This window comes from Pseudochaenichthys georgianus, chromosome 8 (genome assembly GCF_902827115.2).
Source record: "Pseudochaenichthys georgianus chromosome 8, fPseGeo1.2, whole genome shotgun sequence".
Classification (NCBI taxonomy): Eukaryota; Metazoa; Chordata; class Actinopteri; order Perciformes; family Channichthyidae; genus Pseudochaenichthys; species Pseudochaenichthys georgianus.
The window spans coordinates 11,183,101-11,197,222 of record NC_047510.2 but is presented as its reverse complement, the minus strand read 5'-3'; the positions used below and the strand labels follow the sequence as shown (position 1 = coordinate 11,197,222).

The window sequence follows — 14,122 nt, the reverse complement described above, 5'->3', positions numbered from 1 at the left end:
TTGTGGAGTTAGGTGGTCCGCGAGTGTTTTTTTATTGGTTAAGTGGTCCTTGGTATGAAAAAGTTTGAGAAACACTGTTGTAAGCTGATATGAGGGCACATTCTAAGGTTATTGTATGTAATTATTTATATATATCTAATAGAGCATACAGAATCTAAAATATATACTATATGGTTATATAACGAGTAATCATTTGTATTGTTTTGGTTTGTTTGTTTTTAAGAAATGCATAGATTACCATAGTTTCTAAATATTTTGATGTTGTGACTAAAGCAATCCCAAAGTGTGTTGTAATGGATATCTATGGAGGTGGCTGTGGCTTAAACGGTCATCAGTCGTTCCGAAGTAGAGTGGTTCGATCCCAGCCCCTGCAGTATCATGTCAAAGTGTCCTTGTGCAAGCTATTGCACCCTAAGTAGATACTACCAATCCTAGCCCTTTATTTACAATTCATACAGGGGAATAAACTACTGACAAATTCTTCAAAACACCAAAGCGTTTTAAGTATTTATTAAAGGGGCCCTCTTATGCTCATTTTGTGTGTGGAAGAGAAACTCCCTCTGGAGGGAATTTGGGATTTGCAAAAAACGATATAACACATTACAGGAAAGGGATAACCCCAAAAAGCACAATAGGGCCCCTTTAACAGTTTGTGCATGTGTTCAAATCATACCCTGGTTAAAATGTGTTTAATACTTACTACAGATATATCATAATGTATGAGATTACAACTAACTGCTTGCAAATATATTCATAAAATAATTAAATAAAAAAGTTTGTAGAGCTGCTTTTAATAATGTATTAGTGAGACAATTTGTTGCACATTAATAATGGACATCATCTTGAGATGTGGTCCACAAAGTGCTATTCACACACGATGAATGATGTGCTTTGTGTGTTGTGTGAGCAGCTCGAGCCGCTGCTGCAGGCCAAACACAGCTCCTCAGCGGTGGAGGTGGCCACATGCTTCAGCCAGGTACGACAGATCTGGCTCCAGCTGGCCTGGCCAGACTCTGCGGGGGCCTTCATCTTCGTCACGCGTTTGACAGATGTGAGTACAGCTTCCAGTATTAACGCTCATCCTGCACACACAGAAACATGACTGAGCAGACTCGCAAACGTACTCACAGGATTAATGAAGCAGTCAAACAGGAAACTGTGAATTTCACTGTATTAACACGACTGGTATTCTATCGTCAAAGAATTTCTGCAGCGAGGCTGTGTGCTACTCCGAGATGATGACACGCAAGGTGGAGAGGAACCAGCAGGGCCGAGACTATAAGAGCTTCACCATGCAGGTAACGCCTCTAATAAGACAGAAGAGGGGGGAGGGCACACAGTGACGTGGGAGGTAAATGTCAGTGATTGTTCTCCCTGGCAACACAAAAGGCTCATCCAGAGATCCGATGTGTTTACACTCAGTCTCAGTTGCTTCTTATCGTCATCAATGATTTACACTCACACCCCATTCCTCCAACTCTCTGTAGCCCTGCTCCTTTTCCTACTTTGTTTCTCTGGCTCCACCCTTTGTTTCTCCTCTTCTGCTCCCCCCGGCTTTCCTGCTAGCTCTGCGTAGCGCTGAACAACACGGAGCACGTGCGGGTCTTCCTGGCTCACCTGCCCCGGGACCTGGACTGGCAGGGGGTGGAGCGGGCCATGGAGGAGTCCTGTGGGGTGGAGGGGAAGGAGCAGGTCTACAAGGCTCTCAATGGGCAGCTGTTCAACATGGACCTGGACCTGCAGAGGGAGGCCAAGCGTCTCATCACGCTGCTCACAGACAAGGTGCGCAGCTCAAAACCTGTACAACTGCTTTCAAATACTACTCCATAGTATCACACATGCACCAAATACAGTGTTAAAATATACCGTAAACAAATACAGCAATGGGTCGCAGCAGATGAAAATCGTGTAAATCCACTCAAAACGGGGAGATTTCTACGAGCAGTGACTCATTATATTCAATTTAATATTTAATATTCCATTCCTTACACACTGAACAATTATATAAACGCAACACTTTTGTTTTTGCTCCCATTTTTCATGAGATGAACTCAAAGATCTAAAACATTTTCTATATACACAAAATAACCATTTCTCTCAAATATTGTTCACAAATCAGAAAAAATCTGTGATCGTGAGCACTTCTCCTTTGCTGAGATAATCCATCCCACCTCACAGGTGTGGCATATCAAGATGCTGATTAGACAGCATGATTATTGCACAGGTGTGCCTTAGGCTGGCCACAATAAAAGGCCACTCTAAAATGTTCAGTTTTATCACACAGCACAATGCCACAGATGTCGCAAGTTTTGAGGGAGTGTGCAATTGGCATGCTGACAGCAGGAATGTCCACCAGAGCTGTTGCCCGTGAATTGAATGTTCATTTCTCTACCATAAGCCGTCTCCAAAGGCGTTTCAGAGAATTTGGCAGTACATCCAACCGGCCTCACAACCGCAGACCAGTGTAACCACACCAGCCCAGGACCTCCACATCCAGCATGTTCACCTCCAAGATCGTCTGAGACCAGCCACTCGGACAGCTGGTGCAACAATCGGTTTGCATAACCAAAGAATTTCTGCTCAAACTGTCAGAAACCGTCTCAGGGAAGCTCATCTGCATGCTCGTCGTCCTCATCGGGGTCTCGACCTGACTCCGGTTCATCGTCGTAACCGACTTGAGTGGGCAAATGCTCACATTCGATGGCGTCTGGCACGTTGGAGAGGTGATCTCTTCACGGATCAATCCCGGTTTTCACTGTTCAGGGCAGATGGCAGACAGCGTGTGTGGCGTCGTGTGGGTGAGCAGTTTTCTGATGTCAATGTTGTGAATCGAGTGGCCCATGGTGATGGTGGGGTTATGGTATGGGCAGGCGTATGTTGTGGACGACGAACACAGGTGCATTTTATTGATGGCATTGTGAATGCACAGAGATACCGTGACGAGATCCTGAGGCCCATTGTTGTGCCATTCATCCACGACCATCACCTCATGTTGCAGCATGATAATGCACGGCCCCATGTTGCAAGGATCTGTACACAATTCCTGGAGGCTGAAAACATCCCAGTTCTTGCATGGCCAGCATACTCACCGGACATGTCACCCATTGAGCATGTTTGGGATGCTCTGGATCGGCGTATACGACAGCGTGTTCCAGTTCCTGCCAATATCCAGCAACTTGGCACAGCCATTGAAGAGGAGTGGACCAACATTCCACAGGCCACAATCAACAACCTGATCAACTCTATGCGAAGGAGATGTGTGGCACTGCGTGAGGCAAATGGTGGTCACACCAGATACTGCCTGGTTTTCGGACCCCCCCAGACCTCCCCAATAAAGCAAAACTGCACGTTTCAGAGTGGCCTTTTATTGTGGCCAGCCTAAGGCACACCTGTGCAATAATCATGCTGTCTAATCAGCATCTTGATATGCCACACCTGTGAGGTGGGATGGATTATCTCGGCAAAGGAGAAGTGCTCACTATCACAGATTTTTTCTGATTTGTGAACAATATTTGAGAGAAATGGTTATTTTGTATATCTAGAAAATGTTTTAGATCTTTGAGTTAATCTCATGAAAAATGGGAGCAAAAACAAAAGTGTTGCGTTTATATTTTTGTTCAGTGTACATGTATATATAATATCCTGCTTTATATTTTTTACTGTACATTTGTATTGCAACATCTATATTTTCTACTTTTATAATGCTATTTTTATTTGTTTATTTATTTGTTTACATTTAAGATTGTTTATTTCTAGTCTTTTAATTTCTCTAATGTGCAATGCCTTGTCTTTTTCTGCTGCTGCAACACAAACATTTCCCAAATTGTGATCAATAAAGTATTTCTAATCTTACCTTATCTTATCATTGACAAGTGTTCAAAAAAACGTTGCACACATTTAAAAAAAAAAAAAGATATATACTTTTTTTTATTGACAAAATGTAGTTTCCATCCAATTTGGCTTCCGCTAAAATGAGTCCTCTACAATCCATTGCTGTTGTTCTGCGATGCAGAGGACATACTATGCTTTTGGTTGTTTAGCATGAGGGAAATAAACGACACCTTGTTTTTACATGTCAACTTCTTGGAAATCTTTATATACTCTATGCATCTGCATGCACATGTATGAGAGGATATTTGTGTGCAGATGCTGCCTGAGCTGCGGAGGTATATCCAGCACATCAGCCTATCACCAGACTCCATCAACAATGACGACGTAAGGGCTAGCACTGCTTCCTTTCAGCATCCATTCTTGTATCAGTGATTATTGCAGGGCAATCACAAATGTAATGTATGTTAATCTGCCATTCTTTCAGGCTGTGTCCCCTCTTATGAAGTACTTACAAGACACTATGGTCATCCTCACTGAAAACCTTGTAAAGGAGAATCTGACTAGGTAATGATTTTCATATTCTCGCTCCCTCACTATGAATATGACTTCACTCATTGTTCAGTTTGACGGGGACAATGCAGATACATTCGAGAGACTTAGACTTATAAATGTGCCACATTTTGCCTACCAGCTCATTTACATCATGTGTGTATGCGCAGCTATTGATAAAACAATCACAAGAAAACATTCAGTACACCATTTTGAAACTCAAAAAAAGCAGTTACATATAAAGCAGGTCTGCAAACAAACTGTTCGGGCCACTATTGCACCACAGGTATAGTCATTTTTTACTTTATGATTGAAGCACGATTTGAAGAGCCAGCATCAAATGTGCACCACTTCAACATGCATTTTGCATATAAATAAAACACTGCAATCAACATACATTTCACTTGCAAACTAGGACAAATGCCAGCATTCCCAACACTGGCACTTTTGGAACTTCAGACAGATGTTTTATTAATGTCTAGATGAATAACCGTGCTCTTCTGTAATAAGATTATGTTTTTTTTAATAGAACCAGAGTGAAAACTGTGACAGCTCAGCAAATAAGATGCTGCGATTAATAATTGTGAAAATATACATAAGGCTATATGAGAGTTCTCGAGTGGTATTGAGTAACGCTCATGTGTATAAGAGTCATTGTGTCTGATGCCCCTCAGAGTTCTCCAAAGCCTGTGGGAACTCCTCCTGAGGATGATCCTGGACGCGGTGGCAGAAAACAGAGGCATTCAGGTGGAGTTCTACAACCGCTTCCAGTACACAGTGGAGGTCAGTGATACACAAAGCTCTTTTATAGCTATTTTGAACAGACATTCATCACTACTGTTACCACCATCTTTGAATAAGCTCTCTATGCTTTGTATCGTACAAATATTAGCATACATGTAAATAAGATATTTATGAAGTCTGTTGTTAAGCAGTAAAGTGAGTTCCCTCATGAATGACAACGTGGAAGCTATTGTATATTCTAATGCCAAAATTAAGCAGCTGGCAGTGGACGTGACAGATTTGCATTAAAATGCATGGCTTGCTACACGACAGGATTAGAGTTGTATTGTGTTTTTATGCGGTGTGTGTGTGAGCAACTATGTCTATCAAAAATCAGAGAGATATATGCGCAATAAGTCCTGGCTCACACATTTTATTTCTCTTCAATTGAATGATTTAGACCCTGTTGGAGTTCATGCATGCCAAGGGAGAGGGTCTTACAATGGACGACATGAAGAGTGGAGAATACAAGGTAGGCTCTATTTTTTTAAACATTTATACCATACAGATTTATACCCTAACTTAAATGTTTATTAATCCTTTTACCGTTTTTATCATGCTGTTTTAGGCTCTGGATGAGGAGCTTAAGATGAATAAATGTTCCTCCTTTGAGCTGATTGAACAGTACTATCTGGAGAAGATTTCCCTACAGGTGTGTTTCCACTTTCCAGACTGACACTTTAAGTTTAGCCCTAAGGTGCACAGGGGCGTATTGATTGGACAGAAAACCTCCCTTGTTTTACCTCTGATTGAAAGTCTCCCTTCTCCTGGACTGTCGAAAAACGAGATGCTGTCAGGCGGTGCAACAAGTAGACTGATATGCTTTGAATAATTCTTTCTGCTTATTTCTGCTTTTGGCAACTTAAAATGTGTTCACAATATATTTTAATATAAGCTAATTTCACTTCAGCTTTGCGTGCTGATTCTAATAATCCTCTTTGTTCAAAAATCTTTCAGAAAACACTTAAACATACCCGTTTTGGTCGGATCAGTGTGAAGTGTTACTATGACGCTCCGGAGCAGAGACTGACGGTGGAGATTCTGCACGCTGCGGATATTATTGCACTAGATGCTAACGGTAAAATGTCAGATACAAATACAGGTTGCTGCTTAAAAATGTAGTTTTCATTAACTTGTTTCTCATCTTCCTCAGGTCTGAGTGACCCATTTGTCATAGTGGAGGTCTGTCCTCACCACCTGTTCCCTATGGCCAAGAGTCAGCGCACGCAAGTGAAACTGAAGACCCTGCACCCAGTATTCGACGAACTGTTTTACTTGTGAGTTTCCCTTTCTTTATCTCCCTATTGGTTAACTGGCCCTGAGCCTAACTTGAGTTTTCTCTTCCAGTCACGTCAGTCCGGAACAGTACAGACACAGGTGTGCCTGTTTGACGTTCACCGTGATGGACTACGACTGGCTTTCCACCAACGATTTCGCCGGAGAAGCCGTGGCTCCTCTCAGCGACTTCTGCTGGCCGGGGAGACCAAACGCTTCAGCCGCCGGCAAGAGCGTCCAGCCTGCCATTCTCCATCTGTCTCGCAGTAAACCCAGCGGTACATATAGCTCCCGGATGTATCAAGCTCTTTGTTTTACACTAACATTATATTGGCTACTTGGGAGACCAGAGGGTGTAGGCCATGGGTTTCCAATTACTTCTCCAATACAAAATGAAAAGCCATTCAATCTAGAGATATTTGTGTCAGCTGTCAGAATTACTCTCATCTGTTTGCTCTACCCCTCCAGAAAAGCCAATCATGAGGATGCTGGACGCTCGCATCGGAGACAGGGAGGCTCAGGAGTTTGTCCGCAGGCTGAAGGAGATTGAGAAGTCAATGGAGGAGGAGTAAGAGCTGTCAGCCAGTGCTGCCTGTGTTGGTGTTTTCTGACCACGTCTTGCGACAATGTGCTTTTGTACCGGTACGATGTTTGCGATATTTACAATTTTTTCCAATGTCATCGTTTGTTCAGTAATTATACCAAAATGAAAAGAGAAAAAAAGGGGAATCAGTGAAGCCTATCGCTGTTTTTCTCACTGGGAGATGAACATCCTGTCACTGTGCAACCTTATGCTGTCTCACTTAAACAATATTTTAGAATTCAATGGATAGTTGATCCTAAACGTTACTAGTCTATATTTTTTTGTATTGAGGTAATCGTTATCTTGTCGTAGGATCTTTGATATGATAGATTTAACATTTCAGAACTATTTTGTGGGAGTAGCTTATGTATCCTATAGTATTTAAATCTATACCTCAGATATGCACATTAGTTGCAGGGGGGTTTAATAGAGACTTGTAATCCTCCATGGAAATTGTGAAGATCAATTGCATAAAAGCCTATTTAGGATGTGAAAGCTTGAAGTCACATCGATGTTCCCGATCAAACTGTGGCTTACTAAGAAACAGCTATGAATAAAGATATCTCTGTCATGAGGGAAATCATTAAGACACATGAAAGCTTTGGGGGATTGCCCTTTGTGAGAGTTGGTGTTGTAAGGTCAGAGAGCCCAGCAGCACGGGGCATAACTGTCCCCTCAGGCACTCGAGTGTATTCCACTTTTCAGATTGCTCCTGACAAAACAAATAATCGTATGTGAAGAGGCCAAAAAACTATTATCTTAACTTAGATTTGTCTTGCTGTCGATGTGTGTGATCGCAACACTGCGCTAATCTAAATTGTACAAATCAGCACATTGACAGAAACCAATTCATCTGTCTTTTGAACAATGATCAGGTTCATTAAGAGAACTGGTATCCCAAGTTTTATTTATATAGCACATTTAAAAGCGATTTATTTTTTTTGGTCGAGCCAAAGTGCTGTACATGTAATAACAACACATTACTACAATCACAATAAAAGACAATAATTTACAACAGAAATATAAAAAAACAAAAACACAGGGAATATTTAGGTGTCATACTCCGCTCTGACTAGAAGGCCAGGGAGAAGAAGTGTATTTTTAGTGAGGATTAAAAAAAAAAACTAGTGTCTGGACCTTAGTTGTGTACACCCTCATTCAATCTGAGTCTTTGTTTTCTAATTTGCAGTTTATATACTACAAATCCATATGAAAGAGGCTGAACCTTAATTAAGTGTTGCAGGATCACCATGAAGTACTGAACTTGTTAGTTTAAACTCCTAGCAAGAAAATTAAGCAGCAATTTTCTTCCAAAAAAGGTCTACAGCTAGCTCCTTTAAAATCATTACAAACAAGTTCAATGTTGTATTTAAGGTTTCAAGTTCGAATTATCTTTATTATGTTCTCCTTCAGGGAGCACTAGCTATATTCAGACAGTGATGTACCTGAACGCGTTCAATGAACGATCGTTCATGAACGCGTTCATATTTTGGGCGAACGTGAACTGAACGTACTGTATTTCCGCTAGATGAACGTAATTGAGAACGCGTTCATTCTCAGCGCTGTATAACGGCGTTCAAAAGTGCGTTCATTCTCAGCACTGTATTATAACGTCGTTCAAAAGTGTGCCAGATTTCATATGCCTTTCAGCCGAAAACCCAGTTAAAACACACCGTAAACAGGCTTCAAAATAATGCGGAAAACCACCCAATCTGGCAACAGCAAGCTGCCTGTGACGCGTACGCGCCTGTCACCCCTGGCTGTCGCACTAAAATATAAATATACTAAATATATCAGACTCCTCACAACAAACAATGTGGAACCGCGGAACCGGCGAGCATTGAATGAATGAATGAATTAGTATGGACGAAGCCGAGAGCAGCTGCAGCAGCACTCGCTCAGAGTGAGACTCTACGGCGTCGGCGTATGAGCATTTAAAAGAGAAAATCAAACGTTTGCCTGTAAACTGTGTCCGCCCGGTTTGAAAAAGCAAGTCCGTACATCGACGACGTCGACAACAAACCTTAAACGGCACATTGAGAATAACCACACGACTAGCCTTTCACGGTATGTGCGAGAGGCAAAACAGATCCACTACCACCCAAATCCCATTACGTTCGTACAGGAGACAAATAATAGCTCGCAGCAACGTATTGAAAAAATAACTATAAACTATAAAATAGTTCATTTTTGAAACCATGAACTTTAGTTAAACATTTTGAATTATGAACTATGAACTGAACTAGTTCATTTTAAAATGTGTGAACTTTGAACTGAACTAGTTCATGTAGAAAGTGAACTTTCCCAACACTGTATTCAGAACACTTCAAAGTGTCATATTTATGGGGAGTCACCCTGGCGTCCCCAAAGAGTCAACCCAGTCTCACGTGTTATAGTCACGAAATTAATTGAATCTATTGATTCGTGTTCACCAACACGATTTTCGCATTTGTTTCGTGTCACACAGAACGATTTTAAAAGCAATGTATTTCTATTGGTAGTATGTTTCGTGCCTGCACCACGTCTTTCTGTCCGGTCGGGTCTTGGAATACCAGAAGCTGTGTGGTTCATAAAAACATTTTCTTACTCAATATCTTACCCTAAGCCTTACCCTTTTATTTTAAATTGTATAATGTCTGAGTTTTTTTGCCGTCGACGAGGAAAAGAAATGAGCCTCAGAGCCTCAGAATACTGAAATCTGTATTTTTGGTCATCTTTTTTTCCTTCTAATTTGTTATTATTCGGTGCAGGCACTAAACATACTACCAATAGAAATACATTGCATCTAAAATCGTTCTGTGTCAGAATACTGAAATATGTAATTTTTTTACCAGTTTTTCCTTCTAATTTGTTATTATTTACATTGCTGTTAAAATCGTTTTGTGTGACACGAAAAAAATGACAAAATCGTGTTGGTGAACACGAATCAATAGATTCATTTCGTGACTATAACACGAAATGCCGTGAGACTGTGTTGAAAGACTACGTACACAGTGTGTGGCCAGATGGTAGTTAATTACAGCTAATGAGCTCATGTAGTGTTCAGAAAGTTTCAAGAACAGCCATCAAACATGGTAAAGCCTTTTGTAAGGATATTTTTAAATGGATGCAGGCTCATTACAGGCTTTACACAATGACCAGAATGTGAGTCTCAGTGTTGGGATTAATCTCTTGAGGTAATGAGAAGGTGGACACATAAGGAGCCTGTGCAGTGGCTAAATTATAAGGCAATATGTTGCTGCCTTCAGTAGCTCTTATTGGCCTGATAGATATAATTCAACACCAGCTCTCGCCAGTCCTCCAAAGCTATGTGTCTGAAAGGTTAGGGTCTTAATATTTGTGCAGAAAAAAATTAAGGACAACCTGAATCCAAATCTCATATTTTTGAAAAGAGGAATCGTTATGCAATTGAAACATTACTAAACCACTCGAAAACGAGCACACATTTTGCTTGATATAGAGTAGGCTAGATTTTGCTCAAGTAGCGGTGTGACCTAGCAAGCTAAAATGATAGGTCTATAGGCCCAGTTTCCTGGACAGGGTTGGAGCTAAACCAGTATTAAATCTAAATCTAGAATGGTTATTCCCTGGAAGAAGGAAATCTTTAATATCAATGGCACCCTACTGGCTAGATAACGGATTAATAAGTCAAATAAAGAGTTTTACTTCTTGAATGCAAAGACTACTATAATCAAATTCCAACATGTCTCCCTCTTTCAAATCTGTCTCTATAATGAAGGCACTGGTGGCCCAACATTTTTTTTTAAAAAAGAATTGCTGGACTAACGAGCTTAATTTGACTCAGCTGTGTTAGTCCTCTGGTGATGGGCACGCACCTCTCACTAACAAGGTAAATATTAATCACCTGTGCTGCCACATGATAGCTGACACTGGTTACAAAAATCCCATAATGAGGAGGAATCGGAAGCAAAAAAAGACTAAACTGAAAGAGCATTCTGAGAGCTTGGATCTGAGCAAGAGTAGTTTCCATTAGTGAAAAACGATGCATGTATCTGCCATGTGATTTCAAAACTGCTCCAAAATAGTTAATTCTTTCTAAGCCCCTCCGCCAAGCTTTATGAAATTCGTTTTTCTGTAGTCCATCTGACAACAGACTGGACCGAATCTCCCTGGCAAAGGTAGATAGGCGCCAAAAAAAGCACTTCGAATTTTGAAGTGTCTCTGCTGATTGAAAATGAATCTGACCTTTTAAACTAAAAGGTTTCATTTAAGCCTTTTACTCCTAGAGGAACTTTAATCTTCCTTGAGGAAATCAGTGCAGTTAATTGTAGAACTACTAAAAGTGAATCTATTTGGGACATCATTTAGGTTTGAATCCTGTCCAGGAAACTGGTCCTTAATGTCAGTAAGTGTTAACAAAAGGCATTTCTTGGCATTTTGAAAAATGCAGACTGCTTTACCCTACTCAAAACACCCAACAAATGAAACAGGTATCATGATGTTGAGCTTCTGTTATAAAATATTTTAGTAGTATACACAAATCGGCCTTTGAGAGTTGTTAATGATGTTGCCAGGTTAAAGTGGCACTTTTAATAACACAACAACAGAATCACAATATATTAATAGATGTGAGGAAACACTGAAATACACTTGTAGCAAGAACCCAAAAACACAGACTTTCTCACCGACAGCGTTTTCGTAGTGATGTAACTTACTAGTAGCTGCTTGTGTAGTGCTTTGTCGTTACTCTGTGGAGTTGTGAGGATGAAGCACGCAAAAAAAAAAACATATCTATGCCTGGAGAGTGTGCTGCATTACAGGGAGGGACTGTTCAGGTGATCCAGAAGCCTGCCTTACTTTACGGGAGCGAGGAATCCTTTCACTACATCTGAACAGCACTAGCCTTTCTATTATATGTTTTGGTTTTAAAGATGTTGCAGGCAAAATTTGTATTGGCAATCATAACTAGGGCTGGGCGATATACTGTCGAAAAAAATCAATGAAATCATGTGACTGCGACTGTATTTTTGGGTTTTCTATTGGTGCTTCCACAAAATATATACACAATGACATTTGTGGATGAATAATCATCAGTAATGTGGATACATCCAATTAATAGCGGAGTTGTCTGGTAAATTCAGAAAATGACTTGCTATAATGTAGCCTTTAAAACCTTGAAAGACACAAATGCGATATTATTACAATATTTAAAACTATAAGAAGAAATCTAATCTCATATCACGATACTGAGATGATATTGATATATTGCCCAGCCCTAATTGTTATTATCGATTGTTAGTATATTAATATCACCTGCCATCTTGTTAACAACATACTGTATTGTTATTCTACACAAACACAGAAGGACTTCAGTATATAAATAGTTATTGGCTCTATTGACTGAAATATTCTTAATTGTGTGTGTATTTTCTCTGAATTCCTTTAAAACCAGATATTCTGGCAAAATGTTTACACAAAATTCAACCGAACTTTAAGTCTAAACAGCAATGATATTGTCAGATAAAGCTTAAAATATATAATGAACTTTATAATACGGTCTGAATAAACTTTAAGAGGTAATATAGATATTTCTAACTGGCTTCAGTTTTCAATTTTTCCAGATGATTTGTGAGGAAAGCAGTGTCTTTTCCCAATACATACAATGGTCAATGTTCAGTCACAGTATTGTAAACGCCCTTATGTCGCCTTAAACAGGCAACTTGGTCAGTATTAGATGAGTTAAGGGATTTATTCTGGTCAGAAGTCTTCAAATGTCCAGTGAAGTCAGTTGTATTACCATTGTATTTATTTCCTATATAACATGCATTTCATAAAAGACTTGTTTGCAGAGAGTTTTAAAGAGAAAAAAAGGCAAATGATATCAGACTGTGAATGAACAGAATACCATCACAATTTAGTTTCATGAGCGCTAGTGCTATCATCGTCCTATTTTCTTTAAGATACTAATAGAAAAATGTGTTGAATTGAGTATTTGGTTTGTTGTCTGCCGGCAGCAGCTGGTGAAACGTATCTTTGAGAAGCCTTCAATTTGTTATCGTACAAGTGAATTATTTGTCCTTGAATTGTAAATGCCTGTGTTGCTGTTTACTGGATTATACCTTTGGGAGATGTCTATGACCTTGAATAAAGATTGTATTTCAATTGGAATTAGTGCCTTTACTGACACATGAAAAGACATTTGAATAATTGTTGGAGTAATTCATGCACCTGTTGTTACTTTCGTGTCAGGTAAGGCCACTGTCTGACACTGACTTCATGTTTCCTGCAATTTCTTCATCCGCCTGATCAATCCCCCGTGTTGTGACCTTCAGTGCTGTCTCCATCTCTCCTCGACCTTTAATATTACCTCTCCTGTGCAGCAGAAGATCAAACACATCCTGTACTACCAAAGGCTGCCTGGAGGAAGACACACACAAATAGTGAGAAACAGGAGGTTTGTTATGTCCAGAGATCAGAGGACTCACCGTGGCACAATCATCTTCCTGTCCACGTGTCTCAAAGAGATGCTGTGATAATGGATTAGACGAGGATTCCTCATAGCTGCGAGACACGAGTGCTTGTTCTCTACTGAATTCTAGTCGATACATTTTAATTTAAAAGGGCAATGAATTGTGTGTTGGCTCAGGTGTGGAGAGGAGCTTGTCATTTGCAGCTCATATCATGCCCTCTGGTCAGCACCTGCACACACTCTTTTCATTGGTGCACCTGACACTGCAGATGATCAGGGTGAAGGTCTTAATGTATAGATATCAGGACAAAACGTCCCCAGTTGATTACATGTATTAGGAGTAATATGTTTTGTACTGCATGTTCTTTGACACATTGCGTTAAAATATAAAAATGTTCCATTATCTTTTTAAATATGTGCAAATGCGCATACATTTTCCATACAGAAATCTGAGGCCAGGTTCAAAAAAGGTTTTGTTTCGTTTTTTTGACATATTGAGTCAAGGGTTTTTACAGATGGCATTTTGGATATCTCTTGTAATAATAATAAAGAAAACGGCCATTAGAAACAGATTTTCACCATGTCTTAAGAATCTAAATGTTCTCCTATGGCTCTTGATGATATGGTTGAGGATTAGGGCCACATCTGGAGGGTGGCTCTTACCAAAATGG

General features: G+C 40.1%; 1 protein-coding gene across 1 annotated transcript in view; it reads left to right on the top strand.

The window, feature by feature from the left end:
• baiap3 (BAI1 associated protein 3) overlaps window positions 1-13,115 on the top strand; it is a 46,805-nt gene extending 33,690 nt beyond the window's left edge. Inside the window, exons 23-34 of the mRNA XM_034089638.2 lie at window positions 911-1,051; window positions 1,203-1,298; window positions 1,567-1,782; window positions 4,147-4,215; window positions 4,316-4,395; window positions 5,055-5,163; window positions 5,564-5,635; window positions 5,732-5,815; window positions 6,121-6,241; window positions 6,317-6,440; window positions 6,511-6,716; window positions 6,907-13,115. Of these exons, the coding sequence (XP_033945529.1) occupies window positions 911-1,051; window positions 1,203-1,298; window positions 1,567-1,782; window positions 4,147-4,215; window positions 4,316-4,395; window positions 5,055-5,163; window positions 5,564-5,635; window positions 5,732-5,815; window positions 6,121-6,241; window positions 6,317-6,440; window positions 6,511-6,716; window positions 6,907-7,010 (1,422 nt within the window). The 3' untranslated portion in view covers window positions 7,011-13,115. The remainder of the gene's footprint in view (window positions 1-910; window positions 1,052-1,202; window positions 1,299-1,566; window positions 1,783-4,146; window positions 4,216-4,315; window positions 4,396-5,054; window positions 5,164-5,563; window positions 5,636-5,731; window positions 5,816-6,120; window positions 6,242-6,316; window positions 6,441-6,510; window positions 6,717-6,906) is intronic.
• The last annotated feature ends 1,007 nt before the right edge of the window (window positions 13,116-14,122 follow it).